At 38.7% G+C, this 27,918-nt stretch overlaps 1 protein-coding gene across 2 annotated transcripts in view; it reads left to right on the forward strand.

Moving 5' to 3' along the window:
- The window catches only part of dnah9 (dynein, axonemal, heavy chain 9), a 163,534-nt gene that overhangs the window by 39,845 nt on the left and 95,771 nt on the right, over positions 1–27,918 (forward strand). Inside the window, exons 30-39 of one of the 2 annotated variants that reach the window (XM_089015298.1) lie at positions 1,378–1,503; positions 3,501–3,740; positions 5,930–6,090; positions 14,309–14,465; positions 16,741–16,845; positions 21,013–21,170; positions 21,450–21,588; positions 24,565–24,852; positions 26,544–26,754; positions 27,634–27,761. In XM_089015298.1, coding sequence (XP_088871424.1) covers positions 1,378–1,503; positions 3,501–3,740; positions 5,930–6,090; positions 14,309–14,465; positions 16,741–16,845; positions 21,013–21,170; positions 21,450–21,588; positions 24,565–24,852; positions 26,544–26,754; positions 27,634–27,761 — 1,713 coding nt within the window. Of the gene's footprint in view, positions 1–1,377; positions 1,504–3,500; positions 3,741–5,929; positions 6,091–14,308; positions 14,466–16,740; positions 16,846–21,012; positions 21,171–21,449; positions 21,589–24,564; positions 24,853–26,543; positions 26,755–27,633; positions 27,762–27,918 lie in introns of those variants that run through there. The other variant, XM_089015297.1, reaches the window with a different exon arrangement.

Here is a 27,918-nt window from a genome sequence, read left to right on the forward strand (position 1 = left end):
AAATATGCCTTCTCTGGTGGCTCAGTCAGAGTTCTGACCTCAATCTGAATGCTGTGCTGTGGCTTGAACTCAAATATAGTATAATAAGGCGCACTTTAAAGCATTAATTATTTTTCAAAAACCAACAGTGCGACCTATAATCCGATGCATTTGTCACGTTCTCTTTAAAAACTCCCCATTGAGTTGTTTACCCGTTAGTGTTCCTACGATTATTAGCACAAACTAATTATGAGTTAAGTTTTCTACCCGACACTACAGACACTCCCCCACTTACGAACATTCAAGTTACAAACAACGGTACATACAAACATTTTTGTAGTAATATACAGTAAAGTCTCGTTATATCGATATCGGATGTATCGATAGTCCCGGTTATATCGATACTATTTCTATGCACGCACTGAGAAAATTACATGCAAACAGGGTTGGATATATCGATAGTCCCGGTTATATCGATATTTTTTCGGACTCCCTTCAATATCGATACAACGAGACTTTACTGTATGTATGTATTATTCTTTCCAGTTGCACAAGTACACATCTTGTTCGAGCATATATTTTATTAAATGTTTATTTTTCAGTACAAACCAATCCAGGTTACTTATGCAAGCCTTAAACATACTTATATAAATCATAAACATACTTATATAAGCCTGAAACATACATTCCATACAAAATATAGCACTGAAGCAACTTACGAACAAATTCACCTTACGAACGACCATTACGAACGCATCTTGTTCGTAAGTTGGGGAGCGTCTGTAATGGACATGTGCATTCACCAACACGTAGAAAGCTACCTTGTGAGCTGAGCGTCATTATTATGAAACAAAGATAATACCCCCAAAAATATATAGCTGACAACTGACTAACTAACAGAAGAATAATACAATATGAAGCTGTATTGTATTGTATTCCCATTACCGTAGCACCATCTTGTTGAAGCATAGCATAACTGCAGCCAATATTGTCGCTTTGATTTTATGGCCTTTATAATGCCATGTGCTCTTTGTATGTTATAAGGCAGAAAATATGGTGCATATATTTATGGTCTAAGCTTAACATGGCTGTCTGTATCTGATATTGTGATATTACTGGAAGGTCATATCATATTTCGTTAGTGTTTATTTTGAAGACAATAAAATCAATGAGGTACAGTAAAGTCTCGTTATATCGATATTCAAGGGACTCCGAAAAAATATCGATATAACCGGGACTATCGATATATCCGACCCTGTTTGCATGTAATTTTCTCCGTGCGTGCATAGAAATAGTATCGATATAACCGGGACTATCGATATATCCGATATCGATATAACGAGACTTTACTGTATTAAGTTTTTCTTGTGCTTTTCGTTTGTGTGTGTGGTGTATAAGGTGGAGGTGTGGTTGAACCAGATTCTAGAAAGCATGCGTTCCACTGTTCGTCATGAGATGACTGAATCTGTGGCCACCTATGAGGATAAACCCAGAGAGCAATGGTTATTTGATTATCCAGCTCAGGTAAAAATGACCACATAAAATGAAATACACTTGCACTGTCTCATAGCATCCTTTACTTTTGGTGTCTCAAATGTTCTGCCTTTTGCAAAGATTTGTTTTTGGTAAGATATTCTGTTGATGAGATGATGGAGGAAGTTATATGGGTCTGGAGTTATCTGAGCTTGAAATGGGGGTGGCTGTACAAAATACAAAATAATACATACCTAGTGATTTATATAGCTCTTTATCAGCAGATGAAGCTGGATGGAACACAGCGCTAACAATCAGGCACATGTTGGCCCATTCTGGAAGGGAAAAACATTGCAACAATAATAATAATAATAATAATAATAATAATAATAATAATAATAATAATAATAATAATCTTCTTTTCCTTTTGGCTTTTCCCTTCAAGGGATCGCCACAGCGAATCAGTAACCTCCATCTAATAATAATAATAATAATAATAAATAATAATAATAATAATAATAATGCATTCAATTTCTCAGCTCCTTTCAGGACACTTTACAGTCTCAGGATAAGACCAAAAATGTTTTTCTTCGGGTGAGCAGCGGCAGCCAGAGGCGCCAGCGTTCACTCAACCCGGAAGTAACAGACACACATTTACTCAAAATTCCCACTTTTTACTCAGAATTCCGATTTTGGACTCCGAAGTCCGACTTTTAACTCAGAATTCTAACTTTTAACTCAGAATTCAGATTTGTAACTCAAAATTCTGACTTTTAACTCAGAAGTCCGACTTTTAAACTCAGAATTCCGACTTTTAAACTCAAAATTCCAACTTTGAATTCAGGATTTCAACTTTTAACTCATATTTCTGACTTTTACATCCCAATTCTTAATAATAATAATAATAATAATAATAATACAGTAAAGTCTCATTATATCGATATCGGATATATTGATAGTCCCGGTTATATCGATACTATTTCTATGCACACACGGAGAAAATTACATGCAAACAGGGTCGGATATATCGATAGTCCCGGTTATATCGATATTTTTTCGGACTCCCTTGAATATCGATATAACGAGACTTTACTGTCATAATAATAATAATAATAACAATAATAATAATAATAATAATAATAATAATAAAAATAAAGCCTTTCATATTCCCACAATGGGGAATTTTTAATCACTCATAATGGAGAGAGAGAAATATTTTGTTCAGATATACAAGAGGTATGACCAACGCTTTATCATCATCGCTCCACAAGAAAAAAACAAACTCGAATAAATTTTGGGAATGGCAGCGAATGAGTTAACATTGGCATAAGCAGAACAACAAATATTCCTCATCCAATAATGAGCGTCTACCCGACATGGAATGCGTAAATCTTCGCACCAATCTATAAACCGGTCATGCAAATGCAGAGCTGATCACGCTTACCATTTTAATGCCGACCCCTAAATAGAAATGCCTTCACGAGTTAATTACATGACCCCCAACCACCGACACCACCGGCGTAAAACAAAATGAGTTAACGAATATTTTATGATGCGATTAATTTGCATCCTTTACTAACAAGAACACTTCTGCCCTTTTCTTTGGCCTATTTTAAAATTCAGGATGGGATAATTTATTAATACAAATTTCTTCACTTATGTTAATCAGGTGACATTTTTTTCCAGCTGTGACATACATACATCAATGCTCTTATCCCAAGTGGTAGACAACATATTTTTTTTTTATATTTAGAGCATGTTGGGTCAAATGAAAGCTGTGGTAGCATTTATGCTTCCCAAAAGATTCATTAGAGAAAAAAAAACAATACTGGGTGCTATTAATTTTGACCGCAATGAAAAGAATCTGTAAAAGCATATTTTTTTTTTATGCCCGAAGCATATGGACATCCATAATGTTCAAATAAATGCTGCCTATTTTTGGCAAACCTCTCACTTAATTTTCACCTTGAATTGCTTTTGTTATTAAAAAAAACAAACAGACGAACTTATCAAACAAACAGCGATCATGTTTTCACATCTGCTTTCAGGTAGCACTTACCTGCACTCAGATCTGGTGGACATGCGACGTGGGAATGGCTTTTACCCGCCTGGAAGAAGGCAACGACGGTGCTCTCAAAGAGTATTATAAGAAACAGGTGTCTCAGTTAAACACCCTCATTTCCATGCTGATCGGCCAGCTTTCTCCTGGAGATCGCCAGAAGGTCATGACCATCTGTACGATCGACGTCCACGCCAGAGATGTTGTTGCCAAGATGATTGCGCACGAGGTGAAAATGAGACTTTTTGCAATGTTTTTTTTTTTTTGAATTTACATATGCAAGGCTGTTGTCATTTCTTTCGTTTTTGAGGTTCAAGGCCATAGAAGACAGTGGTCCCAAAGCATAGAATCCAAGACGCACTTGACTGAATTTTGTTCAGGCATTAACATGAGAGCTTTTTCTTTCTATATTTCATCTCATAACTCATTCACTGCCATTCTCGAATTTATTCAGGCATTGAAAAATCTCTGTTTGTGTCTTTGTGTTGTCATATTATTTGTTATTTAGTTTTTTTTGCTCTTTTGACATAAAGATGGTGCCGCGAAATGGGCTGCCTTTCCAGCAGCTCATGTATGTTGTTTTTCTACTTCTTTCTTTCCTTTCATTTTCCTTTCATAACTTTGCTGCTGTGGAACGTAAATTTATCCACTGTGAGACTATTAAAGGCAAATCAAATCCAAAAGCATAACGTGGAGCGGCATTCTCAAATTTGTTGGTTTGTCTTGTGAAGGATGCCGATAAAACGCTGGCCAGACCTCTGGCAATGTTTTTCCCTTGCACGAGGGGACAGTAGTTGCTTTTTGTCCCTGTTAGCGTTTTTTTTTTTTTTTTTACAGCTTCAGCTGTTAGCAGCGGCAACCACATGCGCCAGCGTTCACTGAACCCGGAAGTGCATAGATGATTGCTCATTATTATTATCACTCAAGTATTATTATTATTATTATTATTATTATTATTATTATGAGTAGTAGGAGTAGTAGTAATAGTAGTAGTAGTAGTAGTAGCAGTAGGAGTAGGAATAGTAGTATTACTAGTATATTATTATTATTATTATTATTAGTAGTAGTAGTAGTAGTAGTAGTAACACAAACGGAGACGCAACACATGTAGACGGACAATATCACAATACTAAGTCACCCACAGAAAAACGTATCCTGTTACTGTAAAGTGACCTTGAGAGTTTTGAAAGGTGCTTATAAATGAAATGTATTATTATTATTATTATTATTATGATTATTAAAGTGCTATATAAATCAATATGTATGTATTTGATTGTATGTTATACAGACACCCCCGATTTCAAGCTCAGATAACTCCAAACCCATATAATTTAGGAATGAATTTTGTTTTGGGATGAAAGAAGATATTCTAAGCTTTCTTACGCTGAATTAAATGTTTATGTAGTCCTAAAACTCAATACAGTGAGACCTCAACTTACGAACTTGTTTGGTTCCCAGACAGAGTGTGTAAGGCGAAACGTGTGTATCTCAAAAAAAAAATCCCATGGGAAACCATTAAAATGGGAATAATCCGTTCCCGGGTTTCCATAAAATATACTTTTCAACTAAATAAGCCTTAAAACTACACACAACATACCTTATGCTATGTATAATAAATGTGCTATTGTATTGTACTGAAAGAAATACACTGCATTGTATCATAAAGTCACTTTATTTACATTTGTGATGGTCATTTATGGCTTGATGGAATGGTGTTGGAGGTCGAAGGTCAAAGGGAATTGCTGTTTGGAAAGAGAGGCGCATTACATGACGACTGTAATTGAAGAAATAAACTGTGCTGTAAAATAAAGTTTTATTTACCTTTTTGATGGTCGTTGATGGCTTATGGAAGGAGAGTCACCTTCCATAAGGACTGTTGGTAACTTAACCGCTGGTGCTGTTCGGTCGTGTGCTTCCGCCGAAGATCACTCCGCCAGCCGTGGTGGGTGTGTATTATGAAAATAGTGCTTATTATAAGGTTTAATTTTCATAAATTTGACGTTTGTAAGACAAAAAGTTTGTAAGTTGAGGTGTTTGTAAGTTGAGGTCTCACTGTATTCTGTGGCGTCTGCAATTTGAGTGGAAATGACAAAAGTCCCTGGCACTGAGGTGGACACATTTTTGCACATTGTCTGGCAGTGAATGAGTTAATACATAATTGAGATGCTTCTGTCTCATAAAACGTATGAAATGAATACTTTGATGCAACATGTAACCTGATAACATAATAAACTGTCCACTAGTAGTGACCCAAAGGGTTAATCTTACACCAGTTGTGAATAATGCACCCATTAAAATAATGGAAGGTACAATATGTCACAAGAGACATAATTAGAGATGGCGAATAAAATCATATTTACGATTTATTTCCAACAATTTGAGCCTTTTCACTTGTTTTTTTTGTGTGTTTTTTTCCAGGTGGAGAATTCTCAGGCGTTTGTGTGGCTTTCACAGCTGAGGCACCGTTGGGATGACAAGGAGAGGCATTGTTTTGCAAATATCTGTGATGCCCAATTTCGCTACTCCTATGAGTACCTGGGCAACACGCCACGGCTTGTCATCACACCTCTCACAGACAGGTACATTTGTTTTTTTTTTCATGTATTCACGCTATCACAGCTGTACTGACATGATAGTTTCTGACATAAATATGAATTTGGGCACGGTTGACAAACGGCTGTGCAATTTTTTTTTTGTTTGTTTGTTTTCCAAGTGACTTCCATTTCTGAATAAATGCACTGAAAGTTTTTTTTTAATCTCAGCATTCTGTACATTTGCAATTACCATATTTTCCGGTGTATAAGGCACACTGGAGTATAAGGCACACCTTCAACGAATGGTGTGTTATCAAACTTTTTCCATATACAGGTAACACCCGACTTACGACCGAGTCCCATTTAGACCAAATGGTCGTAAGTCCAAATGGTCGTAAGTCGAACCCCATTCAAAATGTTGAATAGAGACTCGGAGGGTAAATGACTTGCAAACTCTCCCTTTTAAAATGTTAAAAACAAAGGTCTGGAGGTCGTGGTCGTAAGTCGAGTCGGTCGCAAGTCGGATGTTACCTGTATAAGGTGCACGGGACTATAAGGCACATCTTATGGCATAAGGCGCATGAATGAAAAAAATGTTCCAAATATAATATATAAATATATAAAAGATTCCAAATATAAGGTAAACCACTTCATAAGGCGCTACAGTTGAGTTTGGGATTACGCACTAGTTCTTCCACAGGTGGAAATGGTGGCTGCTGAAAGTAATTTTGAGACCTGTTGTGGATCAATATGACTTCACATATAAGGTGCACCTGCGTATAATGCGCAGGGTCATCAATTGAGGAAAATGAAGGCTTTTGGGGGCGCCTAATACACCGGAAAATACGGTATCTTGAGTCCTTAATCTGAAAAGTACCTGCTTTCCCAGTGATGATAAATGCTGCTAGCAATCTCTGATTCACATTATAGGAAATATGGGTCATTTTTATCATTTTATCTTTTGAGGAAAATGGGCTTTTGGTGTGCCTTATACACCGGAAAATGCGGTATATCTGACATTAACTGGCGCTCTGATCAATATTGGGCTGCTCGTCTTGTTGATGATGCAATTTTCCTGTTGCTGTTGCAATTTCTTTTTCATTTGTAAATGTTTTTTTTTGTGTTTTTTTTTGCGGGGGGATTTGCTCTATTTTAAAGGACAACACACTTTTTTTGTTTCCTAACTGACATCAGAAAAACGTTTTATAGCATCTAAAGTACCCAAAACACGGCAGCTAATATTTTTAGTCAAATGCAAAACACCAATAAAAATGACTTAAAGTGTCCCAAAACTACTTCAAAATGAAACTGGAAATGGCCAGTTTGAGAAGGTCTCGCCGCCTTTTTCGTGACGTATCGCCAGGATACTCCAGATACAAAACAATGGCTTCAGAGAGTTCAGATTTGGAGTAGATGCTTTCTTGTTACTCATCCACTTATGAATATGATTCAAATAGTTCTGAAGAGGAAAGCATAAATGTTTGCAATCGATTGAAGAAGTCCTCCCGTATCAGTTCGCGCCATCTGTAGCTCCCCGAAAATGCCCAAGATGGTGCACAAGCTCCGTTGGAAATGGGCTGATTTGTCTGCTAAAAATTGCATCCACTTTTATGGTGTTACCGCAATTGGTAGTGTTGGTGTGACATACAACGATTCACCATCGCGTTATTTGTGTTTTTTCTTCTAATTTCGCCATCAACACGGATCAACATGATGTTTTCAGACCAAACAATACTTTGTTTGGTCTGAAAACATCATGAATTTTAAATCATGAATTTTGGGTACTCCCAAAATACATTGCGTGTCGCTTTCTCGGTCAGGGGCGTTCCTTACGTGACGTCACGTCACGGCATCGTCATCAACTCGAAAACAAGACTTCAACTCGAAAACAAGACCTGAATATTTAGCGTGAGTCTCAGTAGAAGTCATTTGAAGTGATTTTACAAATTATGGACACAACTTGCCGTCAGTTGTCCTCTAAGGCACCAACAACAACAAAAAAACAAGATTCCAATAATAAGCTTTTTATGGATCACAACTGACATCCATGACAAGCAAAATCTTTTGGATTGACTCACCTGTGGAGGGGACTTGCCCAGCATTTTGTTTGTTCCCCAGCACATGTTTTTACAGGATTCCTGATAAAGTTTTAACAACACTGAGATAAATACCTACCTCTGAGAGCCAGTTGGCAAACGAAAGAGTGTGATTATGCATATCCAGATCAGTCAGATTGACCCGGTATTCCATTTGAAGCCAGAATGAATCAGAAACAATGGGCTTTGATGACCAGATCAGCAGGCAGTGTTGCGAGAATTCACCATATGCTACGTGCCCTCGCTGGGAGCCGCGGTGTTCATTTTGAGAATTGATCATGGATGAAGGGACTTTTTGAGAGATAAAAAAAAGTTGAGAAGCAGCTAAAACACGTGTTTGCCGCATTGCAGGGGAAACGGAGCATTTCCCAAATCATCAAGTCTTTGGACTACACGGAACATGCAGTACACCCACTGAATGGGATTATATTTAATGTACCTTCAGGACATTAACTCATTCACTGCCAGACATGTGTCCACCCCAGTGCCAGAGTTTTTGTCACTGTCACTCGAATTCGAACTGAACATTGAATTTTAGGACTACATAAACATTCAATGCACCGTAATAAACCTTAGACTCTCTTCTTACATCAGAAAAAAATAGTTAATTCCTTAGTTACATGAATCTGGAGTTATCTTATCTTGAAATGGGGGAATATGTACAAAATACAATACAATAAGCAATACATTTTGATTTATATAGCGCTTTAAAGGATAACCGACGCCTCCTGACAAGTTGTGTCCATTATTTGTAAAATGGCTTCAAATGACTTCTACTGAGCGTATTTTAAAGCGTATTTTCCTGTGGAAACAGAGGTGGCCACAGGGGGTCACCATTTTGTGCCTTTTTTTTCGTTGAGACATCTCCCCTTAATGTGGCCTCATAATGGCACGGAATAAATTCTTTAATCGATTGCAAACATGTATGCTTTCCTCTTCAGAACTATTAGAATCATATTCATAACTGGATGTGTAACAAGAAAGCATATTCTCAGAATCTGAAGCCATTGTTTTGATTCTGCAGCAATGCAAGATGTCTTAGCGTGACGTCACGAACGGGGGGGGGGGCTTTCTGAAAATGCCCAATTCGCAGCTCAATTTTTGGCAGATTTTGGACACTTTTTATTGGTGTTTTGCATTTGACAAAAAATATCAGCCTGCATGTTTTGGGTATTTTAGATGCTATAAAACGTTTTTGTGATGTCAGTTAGGAAACAAAAAGAATGTGTCGGTTGTCCTTTAAACACCGCATATGAAGGGGGGAAGTTTGAGCAACTGTTTGTGTTTTATTTGGGTGTTGTGTTTATTAGTTTACTTGACTTTAGTTGGTTTATTAAGAGCTTTGTTACAGCTGCAGCTGTTGTGAAAGTGCAATATAGTAATATAGTATAGTATATAATTCACAGCTCAGAAGCATTTTTTAAAATTCTATTGCTAGGGAAATTTTCACACCATTCCAAATACGTGTATCAGCCATGCCCAAACAAAGTTGATACTGCGGCTGTAATCGATTTTTTTTTTTTTCTCCCTCTTGTCTCACCTTCAAAATGGTTTGCTTTCCCTCCCATCGACAGCACCTTCGGTTCTTGATGTTTGCTAAACAGCACATCTAATTTTCACAAGTCAGACCAAAAGCCCAAAGTAAAATTAAGCAGTCAGTCAAAAAACACCCAAACTAACTCTTAACACTGATCAGTCACGTGTTTCAATACTTTTGTTCTCTTGGGAAAAAAAACATGTGGCGTCACAAAAAAAAAAAAAGATGCTATGTCTTGAGTTGTTTGTTCTTGATGTAAATACCACACAATAATATCTGGTAATACAGAAATAAGTATCCAAACACAATCATTTATTTGTTTTGTAGAATTTGAGCCTATGGCCAAAAAAAGATGCATTTTGCTTCATGGCGACCTTTAAATTTAATACAGTAAAGTCTCGTTATATCGGTTATATCGATAGTACTGCTTATTACGATACTATTTCTATGAACGCAAGGAGAAAATGTACATGCCGCAGGATCGGATATATCGATAGTCTGGTTATATCGATATTTTTTCCGACTCCCGAGAATATCGATATAACGAGACTTTACTGTATTAAGAATTTGGGTGACTCTGTCATTTTTTCTCTCAGTATTAATCCCCCTCCGCCCAACCCCTTAAACCCTCCCGAGAGAAAATGTCAGTTGAAAACTGGAATTGTTTGTGTTTAATAGTTTTCACACTGTCAAACAAAAGCATCTCATTATTAAACATGACTACGCTATCACCGAAAGCGGCGCTCACTACCCTTCTTGAAACCAAGAGCCATTTCACGAATACTGATGAGTGCGAACAACCTTTTTTGACCGCATTTGCTCAAACCGCTTTCATTTTGCGTTGTTGTGGCTGCACGATAATTATCTCGGTGGAGGGGGTCATTGATTCTCTTAACAATGTCTCACAACATATCAAATGAGGAACAAGTGTTTAACCAGGTCCGAAACCAATATTTCTTCCTACAATTCCCTGAAACGGTTTGATTTTTAAAGGACAACCAACACCATTTTTTTGTTTCCTAAAAATTAGTTAAAGTGTCCCAAAACTACTTCAAAATGACCTCGATCATGGCGAGTTTCAGAAGGTCCTGCCCCCTTGTTCGTGACATCACGCCAAGACGTCTTGCATTGCTAGTGAATCAAAACAATGGCTTCAGATTCGGAGAATATGCTTTCTTGTTACACATCCAGTTATGAATATGATTCAAATAGTTCTGAAGAGGAAAGCATACATGTTTGCAATCGATTAAAGAATTTATTTTTGCCATTTTGAGGCAACATTGGGGGAAAATCTCTCACCCAAAAAAAAGAGGCACAAAATGGCGACCTCCTGTGGCCACCTCCGTTTCCACAGGCTGATAAATTCCTTATATGGACGCCCTCTTCTGGCCTTCTGGTGGCTTTTGGGTGCAACACGAGGTCCCCAGACCAAACAGGTACAGCAAAATACATTGACGTGATGAAAGGACAGCTACAATGCGTCTTTTTTACGGTGAAGGGCGGTCCTTTCGTGACGTCACGTACGGACTCGTCACCCACTCAAAAACAAGAGTTCCTGAATATTCAGCGCGAGTCTTAAAACGTAAAATATAGCTATATGCGGTGGAATCTTTGTAAAATACGCTCAGTAGAAGTCATTTGAAGCCATTTTACAATTTATGGACACAACTTGTCCGGTGACGTCTGTTGTCCTTTAAGCCTTTTGTATACCCGTGATAACCCGTCCACTGTCGTAACTGCCGTTCCTCAAAGGGGTTAAAGTAAATGAATCATTTTCTTCAACTAAAACAGCAGGAAAAATATGAACACCTAATTTACAACCCCAGTTTGAAAATGGCAGTCATGTCAAGAATATTTTAACTCAGTCACTGCCATTTCCGAATTTGTTCTGGCAATGTTTTTTCCCTTCCAGAAGGGGAAGCATTTCCATTTTTTTTCATGTTAGCATTTTTTCCAGCTTCAAATGTCTAAAGCGCTATATAAACCAATATGTATGTATTGCATTGTGTTTTGGACAGCCACCCTCATTTCAAGCTCATATAACTCCAAATCCATATAATTTCGGAATTACCGTTTCAAGCTTCAGTCAGACTTCTGGCAATGTTTTTCTCTCCCACGATTTCGCAGTATGTACCTTTTGTATAGCTGCCCCCACTTTCAATGCAGATAACGCCACAACCAAGTAAGCTCGAAATCAACAGTTTTTCTCTGATGAAAATAGAGAGTTCTTACGCTGCATTGAATATTTATGTATTCCTTAAACTCAAATATTCTGCGGGTCCTGGAATTTGAGTGACAATGACAAAAACCCTGGCACTGTAGTGGACACATTTTTGCACGTCTGTCAGTGAGTGAGTTAGTAATATGTACAGTGGAACGGATTAGGGCATTTACATGGAAAAGGCGCCTTGACTTACACTTAGAAATACGTCTGTGTAAACTCGTACAGGAGTGGTCCATCGATGAAAAGGTTTCTTCAGCCGTCATCTGTACTTCTTTGAAGGTGTCGGACCTTTCACTTCTTATCCAAGCTGCTTCTTCAGCGAACTAAAGTCTTACTGGTAGTATCGGCCCTATTTATGAGTGGTTGCTAGCTTTTAGGTGCATCTGTACTGCCGATTGAGACCCACTAGTATTATTGCTGAAATGTAGATTTTGAATCCGTTTAGTCTCCCCAATGTATAGCTCTTTACAATTTTCATTCTTACAAGGTATTGAATAAACTACATTACTTTGTTTTTCATTTGACGACAATGAGGTTAAAATCTTAGCGAAAGAACATAGATGGTTTGAAAGGGTCGTAAAAGAAGCGATTTTCATAAAACAGCTTAATCCTTTATTAAACCGATATGGTGGTGTGAGATTCAATTTGGATCGTTCGTACAACAGCCTGCTTAGGCAACATAGGATTAGTAATGCTGATGAGGGGATACCAGAGTAAATAGGGCAATTAGGCCAGTCGTTAGTCAGGACAATAGGAGCAATCAGTGAGGGAGTAGTCTTCTGCTCCCCCCCACCTGAGGGCAGGGACCTATCAAAGCAGAGTCCGGCAGCACCATGTCTGTACAGTAGGGATATGTATAGGGCCGAAACTACCAGTAAGACTTTAGTTCGCTGAAAAAGCATCTTGGATAATAAGCGAAATGTCCAACACCTTCAGAGAAGTACAGATGACGGCTGAAGAAACCTTTCCATCGATGTTATAGAAATATTTCATTTACTAAGTAGAGTTATCACTTTGTCTGTATAAGCCCTACGTCGTACAGGAGTGGTCTATCAATGAAAAATTTTATTCAGCCGTGATCTGTACTTCCCTGGATACCAGAGCGAATGGGGAAATCAGGGCCAGTCACAGGACATAATCAGACAGAACAAAAAAAGTTATATTAGCTTCAAGGAGTAATTCACTGCTCCCACAACCTTAGAGCAAGGACCTATCAAAGCAGAGGTCTGCCACCTCTGTACTTTAGGGATATACAGTATACAGGGTCAGAGCTACCAGCACAACTTTAGTTCGCTGACTAAGCTTTTCGGATGAGGAGCGAAATGTCACCTTCAAAAAATTACATATGACAGCTGAAGAAACATTTTCATCGATAGAGTTACCACTGTACATACAAAGCAAATGCAGAGAAACCCAGGGGTAGAATGATAATTCAAAGCCATGACTGATATCACATTGTTTTCTTTTGGGAATGGATTTTTAAAAGCAACCAAAAGTCCTCCTTTCTGAGATGACAGAATGGGAGATTTCCACACATATTTTGTGAGACTGCTGCAAAGCCTTTTGGCACTCGTATTTGGTTGATACACTGTCTCCAGATGGGGTCATTTGTCTTCTCCCATTTTCTGTCTCCGTTGATGCCTTTCAATATGAACTCCCCTCTCCTTCTTCCATATATCTTTTTTTTTAAACCAGCAACTCATTAAAATGCCTGCTCCACCGCTATCAAAACCAAGCAATTGATTGTGTTTATCACCCGGATCGATCATGCCTTGATTGTCTCTATCGTTTCACATTCATTCTGCTGCTGCTTTTATTGACATGTAATTGGTCCACTGTTTGTTAGTCCCGGCAGGTCGCGTTGGAGGAGAAATCACGGCTATTGCTAATCATCCTGTATGTTAATCAAAGAGCACAGAAGCTCATTCTATTATCATATAATGAGGTTATGTCCAATGACTGCTTGGCGAACGCAGGGAATTTTTTCTGCTCATAAGAATACAAACGCCAGGGGTTTGTTATTTGGACTGACGTGATGTCTGCAATGTAATTTGAGCTTTTTTTTTTTTTTACCTTTTTGTTCCGATGATTTTGTTGTTTGAGATTTTGCTCCTGGTGACTTTATTTTAATACAATTTGTCAAATACACCCTGCTGCTCCCTCCTGCCTGTTTTTTTGGGCTCCACCACCATCACCACCTGGCAAACCGTGACACATTCAAGCAGACACATACGTAACTGACTTGCTTCATTCCCCCTTGTGGTAACTCGACAACCCTAGAGATAATTTGCAGCAAAGTGCTACGACTGCTCTTATTTGTTAGCGCTCAAAGAGCGCTCAGTTAATCAGTCCAGTGTTTTTTTTTCGGATATTTTGCGGTAAATTGCCTTTTTGCTTCCCATTTAGATGTTACATCACCTTGACTCAGTCCCTGCACCTGACAATGAGCGGAGCTCCGGCAGGACCCGCTGGAACAGGGAAAACAGAGACAACCAAAGATTTGGGACGAGCGCTTGGCATCATGGTCTACGTATTTAATTGTTCGGAGCAAATGGACTACAAAGTAAGTGGAAAAACTCCACACGCTGCGGCTTTTACGTGTGAACTCGTGACGGGTTAAAAGTAATCATTCGTTTCTGGTTCATCGCTTTTTTCAGGGTGTTAGAAGTGGGATGGTGAAATCAGCAAGAACAGAATAAGTTAATCTTGTAGACAGCAGGGACATTGTGAGGTCAGTTGAGGAGAGACAGAGAGGAAGAGAGCGATAGAGGCGCTTGAAGAGCATTTATGTAAGACGGACAGGATGTGACGTAACAGGATGTGACATCATGTGAAGGCAGGCAGGATATGACGTATCAGGAAGTCCAAGAAAAACAAAATACAGTAAAGTCTTGTTATATCGATATTCAAGGGAGTCCGAAAAAATATCGATATAACCGGGACTATCGATATATCCGACCCTGTTTGCATGTAATTTTCTCCGTGCGTGCATAGAAATAGTATCGATATAACCGGGACTATCGATATATCCGATATCGATATAACGAGACTCTACTGTAATGCAAAAAGATGTTTAAAGATGTTCGTATAGCGAATTACCCCGACAACTCGAGTGCCCGTTTCCCCCGCCAAACTACGCTATAGCTTTCCATCATTATGTCTATCAACATTATGGAATGCATTTGTCATTCAAGGTGTCAACCATCTTCCCCGCCCTTCTCTTTTCATCTTCCCTCTTTCTCCGATTTTTTTTTTCCTCTGGAAGTATGGCTGATTTGCTCCAACCTGACAGTTATTTCTTCACTCAGCCTTGTCAAAATGCCCTCCCCTCCACCTCGTCCTCAACCTGATTTATTATTCACTCATGTATACTCTTGAACACCTTCCGCATATAGAGTGGTCAATATAATCTCGCAATGCCGTTACCTCCCGCTTCCCCCAGACAGGTGCATCATTACAGTATCGAGGCATACAGCACCCCTGGCTATACACATCAGAGCCAGGTGTCGAAAAAAAAAGAAGTGCTAATATACTCCAGGAGGAACACAAGCTCTACCAACGGTTATCCCAGCCGCACATTGTTGCTCATTTTCACTTATGCACTCACATCCGCATTCTCATTGCGCTCACATGTTGAATCAATCCTCCGGTCAGCTCTGTTTTGCGTCGGGGAAGGATTCCTTTTGACTTGTAATTGGAGAGAAGTCAGCTGCCTCCTTCATCTTGCTCCAGCGACTCCCTAGAGGACCATTCATAACTCAGAAAGTTGATGCTTGGAAAGAAGGGAAAAAAAGTGAAATGTGGGTGGGAAGTTGTTTTATGATAGGGTGTATATTGTCCATTTGTTTATGTAATCCAGCAATGAATTGAAGTTATAATATCAAAAATAAGCTAACTTGAAGGTTCCTGCTATACTGAGAGTCATGAAGGGGGAAACAATGAAGCTCAACTAAGCACTCTATGTGGCACCCTTAGTTAAAGACCAAGTGTAATGCAATGGGGAGTTACTCTACTTTAGTTACTCTAGGAAATGAATTAGTTCAAGAACATTTGTAAGTCAAGTCGCGTTTTCCATGTAAATTCCCTAATCCGTTCCACTGTAATATAATAATGATATAATGATATAATAATATAATCATATAATAATATTAATACTCCTACTCCTACTACTACTACTACTACTACTACTACAACTACTACTACTACTAATGATTGGATTTGCCTTTATTAGTCTCGCAGTGGAGAATTTACAATTATGATAATGATGATGTAATAATTATGCTAATGATAATAATGATAATTATAATAATGATGACAATAATAATTAGTATTATTTTAACTCATTCACTGCCAGACGATGTGCAAGAATGTGTCCACTCCAGTGCCAGGGTTTTTGTCATTTTCACTCCAATTGCAGGACCCACAGTATATTGTGTTATACGACTACATATACGTTCAATGCAGCGTCAGAAACCTTAGACTCTCTTCTTTCATCAGAAAAAAAAAAAAAATTCCTAAATTATAGATAATAATAATAATAACACATTTCATTTTAAGCGCCTTTCAAAGCTCTCAAGGACACTTTACAGTCACAGACAAGCATAGGAACTATAATAAATAAAATACAATCACAAATAGAATACAATAAATAAAATACAGTTAAATGGGTCTGGAGTTATGAGCTTGAAATGAGGGCGGCTGTTCAAAATACATTTAATACAATATATTTGTAACACAGAGGACTGAAATCTCTATATTTTTATGGCCTTGATTGCACGCTGCGTCTATTCTAATGGTCCATTTGAATATTCATGCTCTCTTTTTCATCTGTCAATCAGTCCTGCGGAAACATCTACAAAGGTCTGGCTCAGACTGGCACATGGGGCTGTTTTGATGAATTCAACAGGATCTCAGTGGAGGTGCTATCCGTGGTGGCCGTCCAGGTATGAATATGTCATGTTCCGCCCTCAATTTTTTGTTATTGGTTATACAGTAGTCTGTGGAGTCTGAAAATGTGCCTTTGTGCCATAGCTTTATTGTTTCACTTCAGATTTGTCTGGTGGTCAAACCAATTTGTTTGAAAACATGGCCACACATTGTATTTAACACCTTTCACTTCTACATACAGTAAAGTCTCGTTATATCGATATTCAAGGGAGTCCGAAAAAATATCTATATAACCGGGACTATCGATATATCCGACCCTGTTTGCATGTAATTTTCTCCGTGCGTGCATAGAAATAGTATCGATATAACCGGGACTATCGATATATCCGATATCGATATAACGAGACTTTACTGTATTAAAATTAGTTAACATATTTGTGTAAGACGCACTGGAGTATAAGGCGCACCCCCAATGAATGGTGTATTTTTCCATATGTAAGGCTTACTGGACGATAAGACGCACCTTCAATGAATGAAAAAAAATCCAAATATAATACATAAATATATACAAGTTTTCCAAATATAAGGTACACCACATTATAAGGCACTACAGTAGAGACGGGTTATGCAGTACTTCTTCTACTGGGAATGAATTTGGTGTCTGCTGACAGTAGGTGCGAGATCTGTTGTGGCTCAATATTACTTCACATACAGTATAAGGTGCACCTGCGTATAAGGTATTATTATTGAAGAAAATCAAAGATTTTGGGTGTGCCTTATACTCCAGAAAATATGGTATTTTTTTTTCTTGCTGGAAGATTAAAAAAAGTTACTTCAAACGCATGCGACTAAATTCAAATGAAAATTTGGGATGACGGTTATCATCGATTAATTTCTGGTTATAAATTGTTGGTTATGTATTAGGTCAGTTAGCGTTGATGAATCATCCAAAACAATGGCTACCAGATTGAGTGCACCATCAAATCAACTGTGTGATTGCAGTGTACTAATTTGTACTTTCAGCAACAAAAATAATAACAATATAAATGAATAGTTTCTCCATACATGCCAATCAACATGTCCTCATAACAGCAACAATATCAGTCCCAGTTACAGTGCCGAGACACGGGGATGGATGTTCACTCTTTGATGCGCTCTGTCACAACAAGCAAGTCTTCACCATCCCTCCACTTCATACATAGAAACACAGAGGCATCAACGCGCCTGACCTAGCTAGCCCGTTAGAAGTCAGGCTGTTTCTGTGTTTTTCGGCTGATGTCGGCTCTTCTGTCATTGCATATTCCACTCTCCCGCATCAAAAGAAGCATTTTTTTTTTGTGGCCGCGGTCTCACGTGCATTCGTAATCCTGCCTTGGCCAGTTTTGACTTGATTATCATGTAAGTGGAACACTGTCATGTCGCATCATATACAACTGATAAAGATGCTGATTACGAACGATCGTGTTGATAATGGTGCCGGTGCTCCCTGGTCCCCCGGCTCATTAGTCACAGCTCTATAAAACAGTCAGTGCTATGCCCTTGCCTTTTCTGTTATAGCTCGCTATGAAAGTCAAGCAGTCTTTCTCTTCAAGACGCCGCGAGTGAGCGTGGAGAATTTTAAAGAGCCACAGAAATGACGAGGTGTTGCGAGGTTTAATGAATAATAAACCATGGTAGCTTATATGTAGAGAAGTAGACCTTGAGAAAGCAACATCAAATCTGTGGTGTGACAGTCAGCAGACTGTTTCCACCGCTTGGCCAGCATCGATGGAGCCTGTGACACAGAGTAAACTCTCACCCTAAGCGAGCATAGCTCAATACAGCTAATCCATCCACTTAGAGCCGAAACGGCTACCATCGCAGGGTGACATTACCAGTGGGGTCTGCTTTGACGCAGGTGGTGGGGTGAGTCCCATATGAGGAAAACAGATGCAAACAGACGGCCGCCAGATGTGATAACACAAAGATAAATTGGCTACATTTGAGTTTAATTTCAGCCAATACAGACTTGTAGTTTGAACATTCTCAAGCCTTAACATATCCTGTGTGCACATTTATACAGAATGTATTATTATTATTATTATTATTATTATTATTAATTTAAAGAATATTCTTAACTTACTTATTATTATTATTATTATTATTATTATTATTATTATTATTATTATTATTTATTTGTGTTATTTGTGTTGGTGTTATTAGTAGTAGCATTAGTATCAGTGCTAGTATTCGTACTAGTATTATGATTTATTATTATTAGTATTAGTATGGTTATTGTATTGTTATTGTTATTATTGGTGTTGTTATTGGTGGTGGTATTGGTGTGAGTGTTAGTGTTATTATTATTTGATTATTATTATTTTTCATTATTATTATTTATTATTATTATTGTTGGTGTTATTGGTGTTGGTGTTATTGGTATTGATGTTGGTGTTATTAGTGTTATTCGTGTGAGTGTTGGTATTATTATTATTATTATTTATATTATTATTATATTGTTATTTTTCATTGTCACTGTTATTATTATTATTACAGTAAAGTATCGTTATATCGATATCGGATATATCGATAGTCCCGGTTATATCGATACTATTTCTATGCACGCACGGAGAAAATTACATGCAAACAGGGTCGGATATATCGATAGTCCCGGTTATATCGATATTTTTTTGGACTCCCTTGAATATCGATATAACGAGACTTTACTGTATTACATTTTTTTATATATTTACACATGTACCTTTGTAAGTATGTCGAGTGTGTAACGTGCTGACCACACAGTTATTTGCCATTATTTCGAGACTATTACTCACCCCAAATGAACGGCCTATTTCAAAATCATTTACGTATACAGAGCACAGTGCCTGGTAAGGTCCTTTGAATAGGCACAATAATAATAGCTGTGGTTGTGCAATGATTCCACTAGATGGTGCTACGCTAAAGGAAATACAATACAATACAAAGCAGCTTAACTGATATAGACCGAGACTGTGTTGTTGGCATAGGAGCAGGCTAACAGACAAACAATTCAATGACAAAAATAAACCATATACCACCATGCATAAGGCATATCGAATTATAAGGCGGACTGTCGGAATATTGAATGCTTTTCGCGGCGCATTATAATGCGAAAAATATGGTACTTTGATGAACGCCCAATGTCGGGTTCAGCATGGATAAACAAAGTGTACCTGCAGTGAAACAATCATCCTCTTTCAAAATAAGCCAATTGGATGCCCTACTTTTGCATTTTGGGATGCAGAAAATTTCTCTTTTTCTCTCTCTCTCTCTCTCTCTCTCTCTCTCTCTCTCTCTCTCGTGCTAATTCGAGTGAGTGATTAGTTGCCGAGAATTCATCCATGAAGCGATGTTCTTCCTCTTTCCAGCTGTCAACTGTGTTACACTCTTTGACCACATTAGTCGAACCCTTTTGAGGGTATTATTCGAACCCAAGGAAACTGCGAAACAGCTTTGGAAAACCGCTGAAAGATGATCACTTTTCTCTGATACTGCTATGAATAATTTCACAATTTTCGACTTGTTCGTTTTCCCCTGGACTGATTTTTCTGAAGCTGTGTGCGAAAATGGTACGCCTTCTAAGTTGCTTGTAAAGGGAGAACTTTATGGTGATACAGTATTTGGTTCATGTATGATGCTTCATTGAAATCTGAGAATTGATCGCTGCTTGCACCAATAAATTAATAAATAAATGAATACATAATTACATAGATAAATACATACATAAATACATACATACATGCAAGCATACATACATACATGAATCAACAGATATTTAAATATATAAATAAATAGCTAAATAAATACATGAATAAATTAGCAAATATATACATAAATAGATAGATAAACAAACAAATAAATTAACAAATAAGTACATAAATAAACGCAAATAAATAGATAAGTAATTAATTAATTAATTAATTAAATAAGCACATATATAAATAAATAAATAGACAAACAGAAAAATACAAAAATAATGAATACTACATCAATGAAAAATAAATGAATAAACAGATAAATGGATAAATGAATGGGGACGTAAATAAATGGATGAAGAAATAAGTAAATAAGTAAATACATGAACAGATAAATTATTTAATAAACAAATAAATAAATACATGCATGCAAAGTGCATCATTGTGCTTAACCTTCATAAGGACATCTAGGCAAAATGTAAGGTGGGCTGTTTTTGGGCTGTTCTGCAGGTCAAAAGTATCCAAGACGCCATTCGAGATAAGAAACTGACATTTAATTTCATGGGCCGAGACATAAATCTCTGCCCAACTGTGGGGATCTTCATAACGATGAATCCCGGTTACGCCGGTCGGACTGAACTTCCTGAGAACCTGAAGGCTCTTTTCAGGTCAGTAAAGTAGCTGCAGGCAGCGTTGCTAAAAGCGGCGTCGCACCAGCATTGCCTCCTTGGTGAATATTTCATATCGACAGTCTGAGACATATCAAATGAATATTTCAAGTGAACGATATAGAAATGTATGTGCCAATTCTGTTTCTAACATGGAGAAGCCACTGATGAGCCCATTCAACTTGATCCCGTTATGTGATTGTATGGTCAAAGTAATCTTCCATTTCAGTGTTTTTCTTCCAATGTTTTATATATTGATTTATTATTTTGTCTTCACAGACCATGTGCCATGGTGGTGCCAGACTTTGAGCTGATCTGTGAGATCATGTTGGTGGCCGAGGGATTCATCAATGCTCGGGTTCTTGCCAGGAAGTTTATCACGCTCTACACACTGTGCAAAGAACTTCTTTCAAAACAGGTACTGTATGTTCTTGTGTATAAGGCTCATGGGAGTATTAAGCGTACCCCCAAAGAATGGTGTATTTTCAAACTTTTTTTCCATATATAAACCACACTGGATTATCAGGTGCACCTTCAATGAATGAATAAAAAAAGTTTTGTAAATATAATGTCACGATATGCAAGGTGGTGGTGGACCCTAAAAAAGTAGGCAGAAGGGTGGGGCAAATTGTATTAAATAAAGTCAACAAAACGGCCGACAAAGTAATCAAATTTAAAAAGTCCAAAGTAGTAAACAAAACCATGAGTAAAACCAGACAAGACGAAACAAACTTGACAGCATGAAACTAACAATGACCCGGCCCTGAATGGTTGGGCTGGGAGTCCTATTAACCGCCACTGATTAAAACGACCAACACCTGTGCAGCTGCAGGTGGGGCCCTAACGTGCCACCCTTTGGTAACACACTAAAGTGTGCGTTTTTGTAAGCTCTCAGTCGTACAAGAGTGGTCCGTCAATGAAAATGTTTGTTCAGCTTCTATATCCCAATATATAATTATAGGGCCAGAGCTACTAGCATTTTTTGGTTCGCTGACGAAGCTTCTCGGATGAGGAGCGAAACGTCTGACACCTTCATAGAGGTACAGATGACGGCTGAACAAACATTTTCATCGATAAACTGAAGTCTGACATATGTTTTGTTTTTGTTTTTTTTCAAATACAGTAAAGTCTCGTTATATCGATATTCAAGGGAGTCCGAAAAAATATCGATATAACCGGGACTATCGATATATCCAACCCTGTTTGCATGTAATTTTCTCCGTGCGTGCATAGAAATAGTATCGATATAACCGGGACTATCGATATATCCGATATCGATATAATGAGACTTTACTGTATAATAATAAAGATGAACCTGCGTATAATACGCAGGTTCATCTTTTGAAGAAAATAAAGGGGTTCGCATTTTACACCAGAAAATATGGTATATATCCAATTAATGCACAATGCATTCATTGGATCAATACAATCTTGATCTTAAAGTTTTTTTTTTCCATTTATATATCCAAATAAAAAAATAGTATGTAAGAAAATGTGGATGGGTGGGTGGATGGATGGATGGATGGATGGATGGATGGATGGATGGATGGATGGATGGATGGATGGATGGATGGATGGATGGATGGATGGACAGACAGACAGACAGACAGAAAATATCTGTGTATTTATTGTAAAGGTTCATCTTCCCACACAAACAATGCCAAATGGAGCAAGTTATCAAGTTGTATCTCGCAATCTTTCTCAGTCACGCTTGTTGTCACACGAGGCCAATTTGCACACAAGGCTCATTCGGCAGCAGTCAAACATAAAGTTTGTGACAGTGCGCAGCCTTTTACTAAGCCATTTTCTTTCCTGTTTTGGGAGACGCAGGGGGGATATTTCTACATGGCCGTGGTTAACGGTTGTGCCTGTCAACAGTTGAATTGGTGGGAGTCTGTCGCCATGCAAACAACAAAGATGTATGTGGGGGTTCGCACTGCCGAGATGAGTGTTTTTATGGTAGTTGTTCCCCATGCTCAGTTCTCGGTCTTTGTGCAAGTTCTTCAACAATTCTCTCAGTGTATTTGAAACAAACACAGGATTTAACTAAACAAAGTTTTCAATCAATCTTAGTTCTATCTGTTCCAATATTTTTTAAGTATGATCGCCTTATATGTGAAGTAATATTGAGCCACAACAAGTCTCGTAACTACTGTCAGGAGCCACCGACTCCATTTTCCCACTGTAGAAGAAGTACTGCATAACCCCAGCCTCTACTGTGGCGCCACATGTGGTGTGCCTTATATTTGGAAAACTTTTTTCATTCATTGAAGGTGCGCCTTACAGTCTGGTACACCTTATCAGAATCAGAAAGCCTTTAGTAGTCACACATTGGGGAAATTTGCTATTACATGAAAACATGAAATACGTCTGTGTAAGCTCTCAGTCGTACAGGAGTGGTCCATCGATGAGAAGGTTTCTTCAGCCGTCATCTGTACAAAAGTGAAGGTTTCGGACGTTTCGACTCCTATCCAAGAGGCTTCGTCAGCGAACTAAAGTCTGACTGGTCGTATCGGCCCTATTTATATATCCCTAATGTCCAGACCTGGTGGCGCCGGACACAGCTATGATAGGTCCCTACTCTCAGGTTGGGGGGGCAGAGGACCCCTCCCTGTGGCCCCACTGATTGTTCCTACATTCCTGACTAACGACTGGCCTATTACCCCCACTCCCACCGGTATCACCTCATCAGCATAACGACCCTCATCAGCATTACGAAAGTTGCCTAACCTGTTTTGCCTAAGCAGGCTATTGTATGAGCGATCCAAATTGAACCTCACCCCACCAGACCGGTTTAATGAAACATATGAACATGAAATATATATACGGTAACATCCGACTTACGACCAAGTTCCATGCCGACCAAACGGTTGTAAGTCAAAATGGTCGTAAGTCGAAATCCATTCAAAATGGAGGTCATGGTCGTAAGTATGGGTGTCAGATGGTACTTGTCTTCAAAAGCATGCACGGCAGGCAGATTGTAGATGCTAAATTGACCGTAGATGTGTGTGTGCGTGGGTGGTTGTTCATATGTGTGTACCCTGGCTCGCAACCAGTTCAGGGTTTCCCCGGCCTAGTGCCCAATGACAGTTGGGATATATTCTCCAGGATCCCCAGGATAGTGTCAGAAAATGCATGGATGGATGGATGAATTTACAGTGTATATTCACCCATTTTATAGTCAACTTTTTTGTCCACACCACACCCACAAAAAAGTCAACACGACCTCAATGTTAATTTCTATCTGTGGCGATGCTAACATTCAGCCATACCACTTGCCATTTTCCGCACTGCTTGACCTTGATCATACCCTACCCAACTCTGTCAGCTACGTGAACCGCTCTCCTGCCACTGTACAACTAACTACGACTGTGTATTGCTTCTTTCTCCGAAGGACCATTATGATTGGGGCCTCCGTGCTATCAAGTCTGTACTGGTGGTTGCCGGTTCACTCAAAAGAGGAGATACAACCCGAGCGGAGGATCAAGTATTGATGAGAGCCCTGAGAGATTTCAACATCCCCAAAATTGTGACGGATGACATGCCTGTATTCACGGGGTTGATCGGTGACCTGTTTCCCGCTCTGGATGTGCCCAGGAAGACTGACCTGAACTTTGAGAAGCATGTGAAGGATTCTATTCTTAACATGAAGTTACAAGCTGAGGAAAATTTTGTACTCAAGGTGCAGTAAATCTAGTTTCCTGATTTCTAATGCAACAAACATCAGATTTGATTTGTTTGACAATTAATTCAAAACGCACACGTGTGCAAGCTGTTTGCAAGACCAAGGACGGAGGAGGAAAAAAATGCAATCACAATGTGTCTGAGAAGTAGCGACAAAGTCCCTTACTGGGATTTCATCTTTAACAATTTAGAAATATATTACAGTTGTGGCACTTTGATTCAGATTTATCATAGTTCCCACCACAACTTGTTTACTTCTCATCCTAATCCTCCAATGGGAAAAGGCCATTAGTGTCCAACATGTCTGAGATGTTTGGATGAATTGCCCAAATATTGCACACGCCAATGGTTGGGTAGCCTGCAATGAGGCTTCAGCTGCCTGAACTGCCGATCCTATGCTTTTCGTTATATTACAAACGGATAACGCATGCCTGGAAGATGGTGCCTTATGTCAGAGATGAATGAACACAAGATCACTGGAAAATAAGTGCAATTCGCCTCAGGTCAAATGGATACGGAAACCACATCACATGACATCAACTGTATACCGGGACTGTAACATACAACTTAACCCTGGCATTGTGCGAGACGGCCACAAAAAATAAAAGAGAAAAAACAAAGAGAGGTAGAGAGAGAGAGCAAGAGAATGGCAGAGCGATCAATAACAACCATCCACCCCCAGAGCTTGAACTTTTACTGTCTTTGTTTGTGCAGCCAACCTTTTGATTTCACGCAACACAAGGGGAAAGCAGTCAAGTGAAAGAGACCGCATGCCTTTAGCATTAGCCCGTGCTATCGTTCAACCCTTTACACATCAAAGTTGTAATCAGCCGGGGCTTTTGAAAGTGGAAAGCCACCTGGGCTCTTGCTGAATGGAAGCCGATGAGAAACCCCTAGGAGTAACATCGATATGACATTGATTGAGCTCGCCATCTGTATGTTAGAGTCAAAAATGAGAAGAAAAAACATTTTTTTAAATTATATTCTCTCTTTTGTAGCGATTGTTTGTCGTGTCCCTTTTTGAAGTCAGGGATCAGCGAAACAATTACGAAAATGTTATTCAATATGACGGTTATCTCTTCAATGATGGACATTTATAAACCTATAGAATGTGTCCAAAGTAACAAAAATCACCATGTCTGCACATTATTATCCCCCCAGAATATTGTTGCATATGTGGTTCAGTATTGAAAAACTATAAATGTGGGAGTGAGAGTGTAGACAAATAGCAGGAACCATTCAGTGAAATTTAAATAGTCCGATGAATTATTAAAACATGTACCTCTGGGTCAGACGGTGCATGCCTCACCTTATAAAAAAACAAGATTATATGATAGAACAGAGCAGACCTCCGTCTTTTACACTTGTACAGAAGAAAATAGTCACTCGTTCTATCATTTTTTTGCCATTATTATTGCCCACTCAAGGACTTGCATACTGCAAGAATCAATACAAGACTGAGGAAAAATCCTACTGGACCCTCTGCACCCTGCCCACCACCTTTTCCAGCTACTCACTCAGACAAATCCATGCACACCAAATCCAGCACACATTCCAGAGGCGTGTTCTACTGGAGACATCCAGTTATGAATATGATTCAAATACTTCTCCATACTTAACCAATAAAGATAATTATGATTGTTATTATCCAAAATGTTATTTAATATTTCCTTCTATCCGTTGTGCTAGGTGGTTCAACTCGAAGAGCTTTTGACCGTGCGTCATTCAGTGTTTGTGATCGGAAATGCCGGAACTGGGAAAAGCCGGGTGCTTCGGTCACTCCAAAAAACCTACCAGAACACAAAACGTCGACCCGTGTGGGTGGATCTGAACCCAAAAGCTGTGACGAACGATGAACTTTTTGGCATCATCAATCCATCAACCAGAGAGTGGAAAGACGGTGACGAGAGATTCATATATATATTTTTTTTCTAATCTAATCAATTGAATGACCTGATTTAAAGGACAACCGACGTCTCAGGACAAGTTGTGTCCATAATTTGTAAAATGGCTTCAAATGACTTCTACTGAGCGTATGTTACAAAGATTCCACCGCATATAGCTATATTTTACGTTTTAAGACTCGCGCTGAATATTTAAGAAGTCTTGTTTTTGAGTTGGTGACGAGTCCGTACGTGACGTCACTAAAGGAACACCCCCTGACCGAAAAAAAAAACACATTGTAGCAGTCCTTCCATCACGACAATGTATTTTGCTGTATTGTTTGGTCTGAAAACTTTGTGTTGCACCCAAAAGCCGCCAGAAGAGGGAGTCCAAGCTCCATATAAGGACTTTATCAGCCTGTGGAAGCGGAGGTGGCCACTGGAGGTCGCCATTTTGTGCCTCTTTTCTGGTGATCGTTTCTCCCCAATGTTGCCTCAAAATGGCATGGAATAAATTATTTAATCGATTGCAAACATGTCTGCTTTCCTCTTCAGAACTATTTGAATCATATTCATAACTGGAGGTGTAACAAGAAAGCATATTCTCTGAATCTGAAGCCATTGTTTTGATTCTCAAGCAATGCAAGACATCTTGGTGTGACGTCACAAACTGGGGGCGGGACTTTCTGAAAATCCCCAATTCGCAGCTCAATTTTTTGCAGATTTTGGACACTTTAAGTCATTTTTATTGGTGTTTTAGATTTGAATAAAAATATCATACTGCGTGTTTTGGGTATTTTAGATGCTATAAAACGTTTTTCTGATGTCAGTTAAGAAACAAAAAAGTGACGTCGGTTGTCCCTTAACCCAAAATGCTTGCGTTTTGTATCTCACAGGTTTGTTTTCTTCGATAATGCGTGAGCTCTCCAATATCAGTCACAGTGGACCAAAGTGGATCGTTTTGGATGGAGATATTGACCCAATGTGGATTGAGTCACTCAACACAGTCATGGATGACAATAAGGTGCCGATTTTATATTAAGACTGCAACTAACAATTGTGTTCATAAAAAAAACGATATTTTCCGCACAATGAGGTACACCTAAAATCATTACATTTTCTCAAAAGCAGCACACCTCATATATGGATCAATATTCCGAAATGTTCTCTCAAGCCATTTG

Source organism: Hippocampus bargibanti, linkage group LG15 (assembly GCF_051943395.1).
Source record: "Hippocampus bargibanti isolate YZ-2025 linkage group LG15, ASM5194339v1, whole genome shotgun sequence".
Lineage (NCBI taxonomy): Eukaryota > Metazoa > Chordata > Actinopteri > Syngnathiformes > Syngnathidae > Hippocampus > Hippocampus bargibanti.